At 47.1% G+C, this 16,043-nt stretch overlaps 1 protein-coding gene across 1 annotated transcript in view; it reads right to left on the reverse strand.

The window, feature by feature from the left end:
- Nucleotides 1-14,376, reverse strand: part of ADAMTS19 (ADAM metallopeptidase with thrombospondin type 1 motif 19) — a 121,513-nt gene extending 107,137 nt beyond the window's left edge. Inside the window, exons 1-2 of the mRNA XM_081213568.1 lie at nt 13,940-14,376; nt 7,289-7,893 (exon numbers count right to left, since the gene is read on the reverse strand). Of these exons, the coding sequence (XP_081069694.1) occupies nt 7,289-7,893; nt 13,940-14,024 (690 nt within the window). The 5' untranslated portion in view covers nt 14,025-14,376. The remainder of the gene's footprint in view (nt 1-7,288; nt 7,894-13,939) is intronic.
- Nucleotides 14,377-16,043: the final 1,667 nt, after the last annotated feature.

The raw sequence follows: 16,043 nt of genomic DNA on the forward strand, positions 1-16,043 counted from the left end.
TGGATCGGCCCATAGTATTAAACCTACAGAGTTATTCTTCCTTACAGGAGTCCAGTCCAAAACAACACCAGTTAATCCTAAAATTAGAGTGAAACGGTCCTCTGACCTCCAATGTTAGATTTACCAGGAAGCAGATTAAGGCTGTCTGGTTACAGCCAGTAATTATGGACTATATTATTTCCAAAGGAAACCAGAAAGCCTTGCTGTTACAGTGAGGTGGCCCTTATGATAGGAGAAACTATACAGCATGGGAAACACATCCTTACACTCCCTGTGGTCTTGAACCAAACAGACCATGAGTCCTTTGAGGGCTTCCCCTTTCTTAAGGAACTCTTCAAAGAAGTTGAACAACAGTCGCAATAGACTGTCGGTGATTTCTGCCACTCCCAGTCCTTGGGACCAGACTAACCGCATAGCAGTTGGGTGCAGAATGGGTGAGTGATGCTACTGAAGACTTCAGTCCTTTCTCAGAGTCTCTTCTTTCCTTCCTTTGGCCTCAGCAACTGCCTGGTCTGCCCAGGACATATTGTGGATCTAGCTGGTCGACAGGCACAAAGGAACATAGGCACCTCCTTCCCTACTGGCTAAATGGCTAGAAAGGTTTTGTGTTTTTTTGTTTTTCACCAGCACCACACTGACCTGATCGTGAGTTTAGCTTCTGGGTGGCTGTCAGTGTAGGATAGGTTGGCAAGTACAGTGAAGGTTCTGGAGAAGAAAAATGAGCTCCCTGAGTCACGTGCTAAAATGAAGGAAAACTTCCTCAGACCTGTCCCTTTCAAGGCCATGAGGATAGAAGAGACAAGGGAAGGTCTTCCACCTGGAATTGACCTTATTATGAGGCCTTGTGGGGTGGTGATGTAGACAGACTCATACTGGCACTTGTGAAGACCACGAGCGGGAGAAAGTTCATCCAATGGGCCCGAACTAAGAAGGTTCACCCAGAAAAGAAGTTGAAGAAGGAAAGCTCTTTTACCTGATAGGTAATCCATAGGAGGAGGAGGGAGTTGATAGGCTATGTGACAACTGAAGATCCCATAAAGGATCAATTAAATGGTTGCCTATTTGAAACTCAAAGCTACTCTGTTGTCTCTTTATTCTGTGGGCTTAATAGGTCTAGAAAGGTACTAGATGAGTCTGGCCAAAAGTCAGTGGTCTACTTTCAGTTCTCTATTGTTGTTGTTGTTTAGTCGTTTAGTCGTGTCCGACTCTTCGTGACCCCATGGACCAGAGCACGCCAGGCACTCCTGTCTTCCATTGCCTCCTGCAATTTGGTCAAACTCATGCTGCTAGCTTCAAGAACACTATCCAACCATCTCGTCCTCTGTTGTCCCCTTCTCCTTGTTCCCTCCATCTTTCCCAACATCAGGGTCTTTTCCAGGGAGTCTTCTCTTCTCATGAGGTGGCCAAAGTATTGGAGCCTCAGCTTCAGGATCTGTCCTTCCAGTGAGCACTCAGGGCTGATTTCCTTAAGAATGGATAGGTTTGATCTTCTTGTAATCCATGGGACTCTCAAGAGTCTCCTCCAGCACCATAATTCAAAAGCATCAATTCCCTTTATGGATCACTGCCTTGATGTGGCGAAGGGGCTTGAATAACTCAGAGAAGCTATGAACTATGCTGAGCAGGGCACCCAAGATAAACAGGTCATAGTGGAGAGTTTTGACCAAATGTGATCCACCTGGAGGAGGAACCGGCAAGCCACTCCAGTATCCCTGCCAAGAAAACTCCATGGACGAAGACAACAGTTCTCTCTTCGTTCTCTTCAAACCCTTACTCGATCTTTCTTGTTTCACTGGTAGGTTTCTCATAAACCACCTCCATGCTCCTGTATCCATGAGCGCATGAAGACACAAGGACCTGTTTTCTAACAAGTAAGATCACTAGTCCATCTACCCGGAACGAATTCCCCCAAAGTCTCAAGCAGACATCTTTATCAGCCCTGTTACTTCGGATTCTTTTAGTTGAAGGTACACATAATTGAACCAAGAACTTTTACCACTATTCTTCCATAGAGCTTTGCGTTCTTCTTAGAAACTACTGAATGGATTTTTATTATACCAAGCATTTCTATATATCATTCTCTCCATGTGGTTTGCAAAATAGTTGGGGAAAAACAGTATTTTCATCCAGGCTTTTTCATCCTTTCTCTATTCCGGTCTTGTGTCTCCACCCCTCCTCTCCCTTTGGTCTTTTTGTTGTAAACCTTTGCACATGATCTGTACATTCTGACCAGTTCTTGTACCACCACAATTAAATACTGTTACTATATACTCATAATAAAGAAATAAACATTGGTGCTGTTGGTGGGAAATTGTCTTGGTGCAATTGCATTTGCATATTTGTCAGTAGTGCTGGCAGTACAGTGGTACCTCGGGTTAAGTACTTAATTCGTTCCGGAGGTCCGTTCTTAACCTGAAACTGTTATTAACCTGAAGCGCCACTTTAGCTAATGGGGCCTCCTGCTGCTGCTGCGCCGTCAGAGCACGATTTCTGTTTTCATCCTGAAGCGAAGTTCTTAACCTGAAGCAATATTTCTGGGTTAGCAGAGTCTGTAACCTGAAGCATATGTAACCTGAAGCATATGTAACCCAAGGTACCACTGTACCTGCATTAAATCCATTCAGCTCTTAGATTCATATTAACCAGTAGTTGAAGTTCAGGTCTCCATCACATCATACCTTCAGAGCTGTCCCCTGAGTTATGTGATAAAACAAATCTGTTTCGTTTCCATTTGACATTTCCATTGATGTCCTCCCACCTAGACCATTTCTTCTGATGGTAAATCTGATAGTGCCTGTTTAAACATATCTCTCCACAACTCAAACAAGCGATAAATTAAGGTAAACAAAGAAAAGCCTTTTGAACTCTGTGGCCTTTCAGTGAGAAAGATTATCCTCAATCGGCTTCATGCCCTTATGAACAAACTTTCTCCTTGTAATTTGTTAGAAAAACTCAAAATACCATGAAGGTTTGTGGAAATGCCATGCCATAATTTATTCTTCTAAGATGAAGGAATCTGCAATTTTAAAAGAAAACTAATCTTAGATTTGGAAGGATTTCCGTTGATGTTGGGGAGGGAATAAGAAAGAAAATGTGTAGATAAAAATGAGCATAAACTTCTAGATAGATGACTGACTCAGATTGGTCATGGTCAATGTTGATCATTTCAGAGGATAAAGAGGGACCTCTTTTTAAAAACCCAGTTTTCAGTCCCATCAGTTTCTGCATACTATTTTATGCTCAATATAATAATAATAATAATAATAATAATAATAATAATAATAATAATTTTTTATTTATATCCCACCCTCCCCAGCTGAAGCTGGGCTCAGGGCGGCTAACGACAATAAAATAATACAACATTCTAAAATCATTTCATTATAAAATTAAATTCAAATCAAACTGATGGCAACCATTGGGCTAGAGTTCTGTGAAGACTGTCAAAGGAGGGAGTCAAGCTGCGCCTTGACCAAAGGCCTGGTGGAACAGCTCTGCCTTGCAGGCCCTGCGGAAAGATGTCAAGTCCCGCAGGGCCCTAGTCTCTTGTGACAGAGCGTTCCACCAGATCGGAGCCACAGCCGAAAAAGCTCTGGCTCTAGTGGAGGCCAGCCTAACCTCTCTGTGGACCTCCAAGATGTTTTTGTTTGAAGACCGTAAGGTCCTCCGTGGGACATACCAGGAGAGAATATCTAGAGAAAATGTATACTCAAACTGGTACTTTCTGACATTTGAGATAAATAAATGTAGCTTACATTTGCTTGATCTGCATGTCCCCATTCCTACCCTTGGCTTACCAGGAAAATGTTTAGAAGTTTAAAGGAGGGAAAGACAAAGGGTAGAGGTGAGCAAAGTGAGATCAAGGTTTCAGATCAAACAGCAGCTATCACCATATGGCAGGCAAGCTACGACTGTGGCAACTCATCCTGTAGATCAGGACAATCTCCACTACAATGCCATCAGCAGCAAAAGAGAGAGAGAGAGATAATTGTGTAGAAAAAGCTGCCTAATATATTCCAAGTGACAATTAGAGTCTGCTTGTGCTATTTTGCAAAAAAGAATCAAGCGCTTAAACGAACTATAGGCTATTAACATGTGATGATTCACCTATAGGATGCACAGTGTAATATGCAGCTGTAAGCAAACAGAACCATCTGCCTTTGACTGGGCCAATTTTACCATATTATATATATATATACATACACACAGACACAAACCTTGTGGACTTGGGGAGAGAAAAGGAAAAATATAAGTAGCAAAAATTCCCTAGATCCCCACTATATAAACACGTGTAAGTATGTTGACAAGGGACGCGGGTGGCGCTGTGGGTTAAACCACAGAGCCTAGGACTTGCCAATCAGAAGGTTGGCGGTTTGAATCCCCGCAACGGGGTGAGCTCCCGTTGCTCAGTCCCTGCTCCTGCCCACCTAGCAGTTCGAAAGCACGCCAGTGCAAGTAGATAAATAGGTACCGTTGCGGCGGGAAGGTAAACGGTGTTTCCGTGCGCTGCTCTGGTTCGCCAGAAGTGGCTTCGTCATGCTGGCTACCTGACCCAGAAGCTGTACGCCAGCTCCCTTGGCCAATAAAGTGAGATGAGTGCCGCAACCCCAGAGTCGGTCACGACTGGACCTAATGGTCAGGGGTCCCTTTACCTTTACCCTTTTTAAGTATATTGACACCTATCAGAACAAGTAACAATACACTGTACAAAAAAAGTATTCAGTATTGACTATTCATCCATAGTCCGCATTGTACCCACATGCCGGAAAAGCTGAGACACCCAACATGCAAATGTTCAAAAGCTGGCAGTTACACTTTAAGCAACTACTTTTCAGTATCAGTTAAATGCCATTTCCCCAAAACCCAACAGTTTTGAATCTAAACAAGCAAACTGAACTGCAGCTTAAACCTCAACTTTTCCACCCAATTTCACTTTAAAATCCTATCAAACCTGGCAAATCTGCAAGTTTTAACAGCAGTAAACTAAACTAACTCTAGTCCTCACACAAAAAAATATGCTGGCAAGCTATTTTCAATGTTCTTCGGTTGAAATCAGATTTTGGAATGGAAGCCAACAATGTCTTCATAGCTGTAGCGCTGTTCCACAGATTACAGCCAGCCAACCAGAATATGCCATTGACTCTCTTCAGCCTCAGAGCCACTGTCAACAACACCCCTGTCCTTCTTCTATATGGTTCCGCAGGCATGCAGATTAAGAAAAGGCTAAAGGAAAAGAATAATTGCTTTGCTTTAAATCATTCCAGGATTTTACATCATCCCAGCTGCCCATATTCTCTCCACCCACCCTGAAATATCCTGGGACTTCTGCTCATTGCAGAAACCATTGCTGTTGTCGCTGGGTCTGATTCCGATTTCTAGCTGGTGCAATCCAGGATAAAATCTGCTGAACTCCTACCAGTAGTTAACTGCAGTCTCCAGGGAACTGTTGATACAGTGGTGCCTCGCAAGACGAATGCCTCGCAAAACGAAAAACTCGCAAGACGAAAGAGTTTTCCGTTTTTGAGTCGTTCCACAAGACGAATTTCCCTATGGGCTTGCTTCGCAAGAAGAAAGCCCATAGGGAAATCTCCGGGGACCTCTTTTAAAATGCTGGCGGTCGGGAGCAAAGACTTTCGCCCACCGCTGGCCTTCAGAAGAGGTCCTGGACCTCTTCTGAAGGCCGGCGGGGGGCAAAAGTCTTTGCTCCCCCCCGCCTGCCTTCCCGGGACAGCGGAGACTTCTCCGCTGTCCCGGGCGATCTTAAAATGCTGGCGGGCGGCAGCGAAGCCTTCGTTGCCGCCCGCCAGCATTTTAAAATCGCCCCGGGACAGTGGGGGCTTTTAAAATGCTGGCGGTCGGCAGCAAAGCGCTCCTGTCCCCGGAGCTTGCGGGGCGGGAGGTGGGGAGAAGGGCTTTTCTTCCCACCGCCAGCCTTCAGAACAGCCTTCTGAAGGCTGGCGGTGGGAAGAAAAGCCCTTGTCCCCCCCCCCCCAGCCTTCAGAAGAGGTCGGGGGACAGATTGTCCCCAGACTTGGTCTGAAGGCGGTTTCCATAGGAACGCATTGATTGATTTTCAATGCATTCCTATGGGAAACCGTGCTTCGCAAGACGAAAAACTCGCAAGAAGAAAAAACTTGCGGAGCGAATTAATTTCGTCTTCCGAGGCACCACTGTACATTCAAAGATTCAAAGGTTGTTTCAAGTCCAGCAGGGCCCAAGCAAAGGCATAAATGGTCTCACCTGCCCATAAAGCCAAGCCATGGTTTACAACTCTGTGCTTGAGCTGCAATGATCTGAAGCAAAGCCTTGAGCTTGCATGCTCCCCTTTCCCCTCTCCTTCTCCCTGCGCTCATTCCCTAAATCTCAGCCTGGTTGTTTGGACCAGGGATCATACCACAAACTCCGAACAAAACAAGCTAACTTCAACACGTGTTACGTTTAACAAACCATGGGTTTGTTTAACTAACAAGAGTTCACGATAAACCAAGATTCCTGCAAAGCTTGAGAAAAAATGAAAGTAAACACTGCCCAAATCCTTCCTACACATTGCTACAGCAGCCTCTGTTCCTGGGGTGGGGGTTGTTTGCTATCCTAGACAAATTAAAAATTAGGTGATCCACAATGAGTGTTATCGTATGCAGGATGATATTAGCACATTCTTGGGCCCTGATCCTTAGCACCAGCTCAACTTGACTTTGGAGATACGTTTGCATATGTTATTGTTATTTTATTGTATACGTTTTATTCTGTAACTCACCTTGTTAGTTTTACAATGAGACGTTGTCTATAAATTATTTTAAACAAATGAACAATTTATGCATGAATGTGATCAGAGCCTACCTGATTTTGAGGCTCAGCCCAGAGGTTTTGACAGTTAAGTTTGATTGGTTCTTTTTGGGGGGGGAGATAGAGGAGTCAGAGTGAGTTAGAGACAGGGACAAGACTGAGAGGGAATAGAGTGACAGCGTTTCTAATATATTTTAAAACTTGTTTGTGTTTGAAATAAACTTTAATCTTCATTGTTAACTCTACCTGACTGAGACTCAATACTTCACTGGGAAACCCTGGGTTTCCCCCCCACAAAATTGGTGGCAGCGGAAGGATAAAGTAGTGGTGTACATGTCAATAGTCCGTGAAACAACCGGGGGCGCTATACGAATGCCACAATGTGTAAAGGACAGCAGAAAGAATAACCTTTTCCCCAAAGAAGGAGAAAATACAGGAGGTGGGGAAAGAAAGCACCCCAAAAAAACATACAAGACTGGGAGAATGCTACGATTACAAGCCTTACCAAACCACCACAAGTGCTGAAGGAAGCAAAGGAGCCTGGGTAATGGAGCACAGACCCACTGTAGTAACACGATCTCTCTGTCTGGGTCTGGGCAGAGTTTGGGAGACTCCTCCTCTCGCTCATCAGTCGTTCTTCCACTGCAAAGCCTGGGGACAGGAAGCGGCTGTCCCTCTTGAGCAGCAGGTAGAGCTCCTGAGCAAAAGCTGGTATTCTCAGCAGCACCTCGTCCCCGTCCTCTGAAGAAGGCGACAGAGGCGAGGGAGGGGGCAGCTGAGAAGTAGCGTTCGATCCCTGAGGAAGAGGAGACCAGTGATAGAACTCCTGAGACTCATATTCGTCCTCGGAGACCTCGTCCTCAGAGGTCTCCCCAACCGGCTGCAGCTGCCTGTCAGATGAGGAAGAAACTGAGCGGACTTCGCGAGAGCTGCCCACCACCTGAGTGGATGCAGAGGTAGCGCTAAGATTGCTGCTACTGTTCCCACAGTTTCCATCAGTGCTGCAGCTGCCTCCTGCGCCGCTGCCTCCATTGGGTTCCTGCTGGCCTCTGCTCCATAGTGCTGGGTAGACAATCTCCCACTCCTCAGTGTCTCCCAAAGGTTGCAGACCTGCATAAGGGGGGAAAAGATAGGCTGAAGTTTAATGCCAGAACCGCTCCCTGACCTTAACAGTTGCCACAAATGAGAGATCAATATTGGAGTCAGACTTCAGATGTGTCAGTTTCATTTCAATGTTTCAACTACACTTGGGATGGGGAAGAGGTAGCTATCCCAGCTCTACCTCTCCATTAAATCTGAACCAGCGAAGGCGGTGAAGGTCCTGTGTGAGTGCCTGGAGGTGGTTGGAGGATGGATGGCGGCTAACAGATTGAGGTTGAATCCTGGCAAGACAGAAGTACTGTTTTTGGGGGACAGGGGCGGGCGGGTGTGGGGGACTCCCTGGTCCTAAATGGGGTAACTGTGCCCCTGAAGGACCAGGTACGAAGCCTGGGAGTCATTCTAGACTCACAGCTGTCCATGGAGGCGCAGGTTAACTCTGTGTCCAGGGCGGCTGTCTACCAGCTCCACCTGGTAAGCAGGCTAAGACCCTACTTGCCCGCAGACTGCCTCGCCAGAGTGGTGCATGCTTTAGTTATCTCCCGCTTGGACTACTGCAATGCACTCTACGTGGGGCTACCTTTGAAGGTGACCCAGAAACTGCACTTAATCCAGAATGCGGCAGCTAGACTGGTGACTGGGAGTGGCCGCCGGGACCACATAACACCAGTCCTGAGAGATCTGCATTGGCTCCCAGTACATTTCCAAGCACAATTCAAAGTGTTGGTGCTGACCTTTAAAGCCCTAAACGGCCTCGGTCCTGTATACCTGAAGGAGCATCTCCACCCCCATCGTTCAGCCCGGACACTGAGATCCAGCGCCGAGGGCCTTCTGGAGGTTCCCTCATTGCAAGAAGTGAGATTACAGGAAACCAGGCAGAGGGCCTTCTCGGTAGTGGCGCCCGCCCTGTGGAACACCCTCCCTTCAGATGTGAAGGAAATAAGCAGTTATCCTATCTTTAAAAGACATCTGAAGGCAGCCCTGTTTAGGGAAATTTTTAATATTTAATGCTGTACTGTTTTTAACACTTGATTGGGAGCCACCCAGAGTGGCTGGGGAGACTCAGCCAGATGGGCGGGATATAAATAAATTATTATTATTATTATTATCCATATTCTGTTAGTCTCCAATTGCATACCAAGGCCCCGCGACCCATGGTCCCCTGGTGGATAAATAAAACACACAAACCAACAGATTTTGGTTTATGGGTTCAAACAGGCCACAACTTTATTGGTTACAGATGTGAGCGGTTTGGCTTAGGCATTGGGTGAAGCCAAACTATATCTCGACTCCCGCCAGTCTGTTGGGAGTCCAACTAAGGATAAACCACCGATAGGAGGAGCCCTAAGACGTACATTAAAAAGGAGCGCCCCAATGGGTCCCCGTTGGGGTAGTGACATGGCCCTGGCCCACGTCTGGGCATCGGACAGAATCCACACCCCTGGATCCCTTTAAAGGGGTACACTTAATGAGGAGGGGCAAGCAGAGGCTACAACCTTCCCTCCATCTAAACAAGGGCTTACCCAATGCGAAGGATGTAAGAGGACGGCCTCCCCGCCACATTGGAGTTTAAATTCCTCGTTGACACACCCCTCATTGGTGCTCGATGGTTAGCGAGGGCTGCTCCTTGAGCGGCGCTCTGCCCAGCGCCGATGGCATGGGGAGGCGACGGCAGGGAGCGCACCAGTCTCCAGCCGTCAGCCAGGTGACACAGGGCCCGGCTGCAACGCTGGCCACCAAATAAGATAAGAGTACTTCCCGTCAACCCCAGTCAACATAATGACATAATGGTCCAGGGTGATGGGAGTTTACATATGCTGGAAGCCACTCAGAGTGGCTGGGGCAACCCAGTTAGATGGGCGGGGTACAAATAAATTAGTAGTAGTAGTAGTAGTAGTGTTTTTACAAACAAACCTCAAAGTGGTTTACAAAAAAGCAAAAGAATGAAATCAAGGAAAAATTACAGCAATAGTTAAAAACATACAAAAAGTTAAAATACTACAACCTCTCAAAATTCTCAACTTTCTAAGCATCTAAACGATAATGTTTTTAGCAAGCACCAAAAAGAATGCAACAGGCAGAGAGTTTTCAAGTGAAGGTGCTGCCACACTAGATGACCAAGTTTTTACAAATGCATGGCAATTCATACAACAAGCTGGAGTCTTATAACATCTGGAGGACCATCCTTGGCCAACACAGTGACATAACTAGAGTTGGATTTGAATGCTGTGTTTTTTTCTTTCCGTGTGCTAGGCTATACAAGATCCGAGATGATATATCACCTATGTTAAAGAAGGGTGAAAATGCTTAAATTCATACCAGTGTTGAAGACTGTTGCGTGTTTTAAAAAATAAAGGCCCCGATTCAACTAAGTAGGTGCAATAGCAGAAGCTAGCACAGATCCTGCTAGCACAGTTGGACTTTCCCTCCTCTCCTCCCCCCAATCTGGGGGGTCTTGAGAACCCCCAGATCAAGCAGGGGGGAGAGAGGGGAGATCATTCCATCAGACAAGTTAAATGCTTGCACTGACAGAATGATTAGAAGAGCCCAATGTTGAATATACTTCCTCTCGAAGTATAAACTGCGTCCTTTTTTAAACTAAATATAACCCAAAGCTTCTTTTTAAATTATAAGCCATTAAATAGGGATGATATATTATCCATTTTAATAGTTCTGTTTAATATTTCAAGGGGGTGTGGAGTAGGGGCTGATTTTGCTTCTCTCACTAGCTGGCTTCAGGCAGGGCACTTTCTCTCATTCCCATCTCCCCATCTGTAGCACAATGATAATAATTTCCTCTAATTATGAACCTGGGTGGTTAAGTGCTATCAGTATGGTTTGGAACCGGGCCACCGGAAAATAAAGTTGTGGTAATTTAATAGCTGGGGGATGTGCAGAAATATACATTTGTAGCTTAAAAGAAAATGACAATTAAAAAAAAGTTATTTCTAAAAAAAAGGAAAGAAAGAAAAAACCTTCAGAAGGAGCTGCAGTTTCCAGGGCTTTTCTACTCTTGGAGGAAAAACGGGAACTGGTAGTGGGACGGAGACTGTGGTTGAAGGGAAAGGAAAAACTTCTTTCCCAGGGATGGATCCCGGTGGGTTGGAGATACAGTTGTACCTTAGAAGTCAAATGGAATCTGTTCCAGAAGTCCATTTGACTTCCAAAACGTTCAAAAACCAAAGTGCAGCTTCTTATTGGCTGCAGGAAGCTCCTGCAGCCAATTGGAAGCTGCGGAAGCCCCATTGGATGTTCAGCTTCCAAAAATCATTCGAAAACCGGAACACTCACTTCCAGGTTTCAGCCGTTTGGGAGTCAACCCGACTGTACAGTGGTACCTCGGGTTACAGACGCTTCAGGCTACAGATGCTTCAGGTTACAGACTCCGCTAACCCAGAAATAGTACCTCAGGTTAAGAACTTTACTTCAGGATGAGGACAGAAATTGTGCGGTGGTGGTGCGGCGGCAGTGGGAGGCCCCATTAGCTAAAGTGGTGCCTCAGATTAAGAACAGTTTCAGGTTAAGAACGGACCTCCAGAACAGATTAAGTTCTTAGCCTGAGGTACCACTGTATATCACAATATTTTGTTGCAGGTAGATAGCAACTTAAAAAGAAGAGATATCACCTTGCCAACAAAGGTCCGTATAGTTAAAGCTATGGTTTTCCCAGTAGTGATGTATGGAAGTGAGAGCTGGACCATAAAGAAGGCTGATCACAGAAGAATTGATGCTTTTGAATTATGGTGCTGGAGGAGACTCTTGAGAGTCCCATGGACTGCAAGAAGAACAAACCTATCCATTCTTAAGGAAATCAGCCCTGAGTGCTCACTGGAAGGACAGATCCTGAAGCTGAGGCTCCAATACTTTGGCCACCTCATGAGAAGAGAAGACTCCCTGGGAAAGACCCAGATGTTGGGAAAGATGGAGGGCACAAGGAGAAGGGGACGACAGAGGACAAGATGGTTGGATAGTGTTCTCAAAGCTACCAGCATGAGTTTGACCAAACTGGGGGAGGCAGTGGAAGACAGGAGTGCCTGGCGTGCTCTGGTCCATGGGGGTCACGAAGAGTCGGACACGACTAAACAACTAAACAACAACAACAATTGTTGTTGTTGGCATCCGTTGGTCTCAAGAGACATTTTGTCGCTGGCCCCGCTTATAATACTAACCATTACATCGTAAGAATGACACTGGGAATCCGTATGAACATAGAAACCTGCCATATGCTAAGTCTAGACCAATGGTCCATTTTGCTCAGCACAGCTGCTCTCCAGGGTTTCATACGCGGAGCCTCTCTCAGCCCTACCTGAAGATGTCAGGAGTTGAACTGGGAAACTTCCGCATGTATTCCACAGCCCTCCTCCATCACTTTTGACACTATGGAATTTCAGGTGTTGGTTATTATTCACATCTTACAAAAGCAGAATACAAACAGGACACCGTACAAAGAGGTGCAGAACGCCATTCGTCAAGTCTTCTCGCATTTCACATGGCATTTGCCGTATTCTAGAAGTACAGAGTACAGCAAAATTACTATACAGGAACAAGCCAGATTCAACGCTCAGCAGTCCCGTCCCATCCTATCCCGCGTCCCCCTGGCTTCTCTGCAATATGGATTTTTTTTACACACAATAAGGAAAGTGCTATCTGGCATATTCTTCTACTCATGCAAAAGCCTTACAGAACAACAGACCTCGCTGCACAGGAAATAGCTGTGAAGCACTCTGCAGTTAGCTTAGGTGAAGCAGGCAATGTACTGTACAGAGAAACAGAGTTTCCTTGCAACTGGCTACCTAGTCTTGCTCATCAAAGGAAACAAGGCTACAGAAGTAATTCAATTTATTCAATGTTGACCCTTAATGCTTGGACTTGATCCATATGAAAGAAAGACAGTTAATAGAGCTCTTGTCTCAGGGGGATATGTGTTCTGCCTTTTGAACCCAGAGAGAGGTAAGGAGGCATTGGGACTGAGGAAGAGATAGGAGTTAACTTGGCCAGTTGCATTTGCAAAGTATGTTGCATGCACTGCGTGAAAATACAGCATATGGTATAAGCCACGAACATATATATTGTTTCTACTTTTTAATGTGTTCTTTTACAGCACAGTTTCTAGAGACCTAAACTTCACAGATCTCCTTATAGGTAATGAGAACACAAGAGATCACTGCTAGGGAATGAAAGCTCACAGTCTGAATGTTATATAAGACACATTTTGAAGAAACGTTTGTAGGAGGACACATTCTCGTAAACTATGCCAAACCAAGATATTGTCTTAGGGTGTGTATCAGAGAGTGCATCACTGCAAGGAAGGCAGAGAATGAGTTCCCTCCTGTTTTATACTGGCTAGTAAAAGAAGCGCTTAATCTGAGTGGCGGCTTAACTTTCAGTCTTATACTGCCAACAATTAGAAAGCGTTTGCACGGCTAACTGGAGAGCTGTCCGACTCTGAACATGTATTCAGAGTGCTGTATTCCTCACATCCACGCCTGGGGCTCTGCATTTGGTGAGGGCTTGGGCCAAGGCATTCCAGGCAACCTGGAGCCCGATAACTTGCAGAGATATTGGTGCAACACGAGAATCTTCCTGTGCAAAAGTTTGCGCTCGCCCAGGATCCTCAAATCCAGATCTTTCATCTATCCGCAAACCCACTTCGTGCCCCACGGCTCCCTGTCCCTTTCCCTGCCCAGTCCGGTAAAACATCCAGCATCTGGACACCTCTGGGAAGAATAAGTGTGTCCGTTTATTAAACGGACAAGATTCAAAAAGAAGAAAATTGAGAAGGCGTGCCGGGCAGGGGAGGGAGGAGAGAGTAGGTCTGGCATATGTTCGTATTTCCCCGGACGCTACCGGGATTGCAAAGGCAGAAATTACGGGGGGGGGGCGGATTTCCAAAACGCGGGGCTTTGTCCTGGATCTTAGGCAAGTCACATTTTTGGGAGCTCAATATTTTGGGGTCTTCCCCCCCCAAAAAAAGCTCCACGACTTTCGGGGAGTCCTGTTTTGTTTTTTAACTTTTTGAAATATGGCAAGCCTAAGAGAGAGAAAAGGCTGAAATTACCTGCAGCGATCCCATTTGACAGGAAGCACAGCTGATAAAAGAGGCAACAAAGACGGCTCAGTCGCATCCCTCGTCTCTCCTCCATCCACGGAGGAGAAGTGGCCGGATCACCTCCCTCGTCTCCCGGTGGCGGGTGTTTTTCTTTTGGTTTGGTGTTTCGTTTTTGGAGAGCGCTTGGCCGCCGATCGCCTCCGAGGGCTTCTTCGCGCCCCGACGTGGAGCTTGCCAAGCCGCCTCTCCTCCGGTTTGCCGGAGGGGAAATGAGCGAGAGCGCGGGCTTAGCAGCAGCAGCTCCGCGGCGGCTGAAGCGGAGGATCAGCAGCAGCAGCAGCAGCGCGCTCCGGTTCCCAGGAGGAGGCGCTGGGGGTGACCTGCTTTGCAGAAAGGCGGCAAAGCAGAAAAGGCGCCCGAGCGGCAGCAGCAGCAGCAGCAGCGGAGAAGTGGTGTCACCGGACATGCACACGCGCGCGCCCGGTCCCGCGCGCGCCCGCCCACCCCCGGCCCGATCCGCACCGCCGGCGAGCCGCAGAGAGAGCTCTCCCTGGGTGGCAAGTGGGCGGAGGATTGAAAGCGGACGAGCGGGCTCCCCCGAACTCCGGGCGCTCGCCTGCCGCCGATTGGCTACTGGCGGCGCTCCGATTTGCATGCCGCTCTGGTCGGCCCCGCCCCTTTCGCGCACGTGCCTTCGCGGCCCGCGGGGCAGGTAGGTCTGCGGTGGGTCCGGCCAAAGAAAGGGGGGGGGCTTTAGTGGACACACCGGACTGCTGCAGAATGAATGAATGAATGAATGGATGAATCTTTATTTGCATCAGCCATGGCCATAGCAATAAAACAACAATACGACACAGTGGCGTAGCGTGGGTTGTCAGCACCCGGGGCAAGGCAAGTAATTTGCGCCCCCTAACCCGTGGATTTGCGCCCCCTAACCCTAACCCCCAGATGTTGCGCCCGGTGCGGCCGGCCCCCCCTACACCCCCCACGCTATGCCACTGATACGACATACAAAGAATAGAAATAAAAAGTCAATTATAAAAAATACATTTTAGGGTTTTGAATCAATAGTCAAATAGTGGATCTTATTCTGACTGCCTCAGCTAAAAACCTTGCAACCTTTGCTGTCACCTGCTCACCCCGAAGAGAAAGGACACTGTGGCAGTGGTTGGGCAACCCGGAATGGACAGTAAAAGAGGGGTGATAATCTCATTCCTCAAGTCTTTATAAAGAGTGCAAGCCAGAAGGCCATGCGCCACCGATTCAGTACTGCCATCTCCACAGGGACATAAGTGTTTATCGTAACTGCTGCAGAAGTCAAAGCGCGGGGGCAAAGGCATCTCATGTTTCTCCCCTCTTGCCCTTGGAAGGAACCAAGATAACGGGGTGATTGGCCACAGGAGGCTTCGCGTGCCTGCCACCCAGAGAAGCAGAGCAACAACTTTGGCACCCCTGCGCTGATAAACACATGTGCGCCAAGGGAGCCAGTGTTTGTCCACAGACAGCTTTACGGGTCATGTGGCCAGCAGGACTAAACCGCTTCTGGCACAACAGAACACGATGACAGAAACCAGAGTGCACGGAAATGCCATTTACCTTCCCGCCACAATAGTACCTATTTATCTACTTGCACTGGTGTGTGGGATGCGGGTGGCGCTGTGGTCTAAACCACTGAGTCTCTTGGGCTTGCCAATCGGAAGGTTAGCAGTTTGAATCCCTGTGACGGGGTGAACTCCCGTTGCTCTGTCCCAGCCTAGCAGTTTGAAAGCACGCCAGTGCACGTAGATAAATAGAAGTGTTAGAAACTGAGAAGTGAAAGCTAGGAGCTCAGTGGCACCTGAAACCGAGGTTATGGGCTCCACAACAGAGTGTCTAGGCACACTTTTTTTTATAACAAGAATACAAAGCTGAAAATGAATGAACTGCAGCTTAGGTTCGTTTTTCACATGGTCTAGTCCTCATCTTAAAACTGCAAAAAGCAAAGCCATTCTTCCCCTGCCCGCTCCCCTAATATTCTTATGAGGGTTCCTTCTCCAGTCTTCAGAGAGTGGCTGGAAGTGGGGAGGCAGAAAAAGGTCCCCCTTTTCTTCCAGCAGTGGCAGTTTTAATCTGA

Source organism: Podarcis bocagei (genome assembly GCF_964188305.1).
Source record: "Podarcis bocagei genome assembly, chromosome: 11".
NCBI lineage: Eukaryota > Metazoa > Chordata > Lepidosauria > Squamata > Lacertidae > Podarcis > Podarcis bocagei.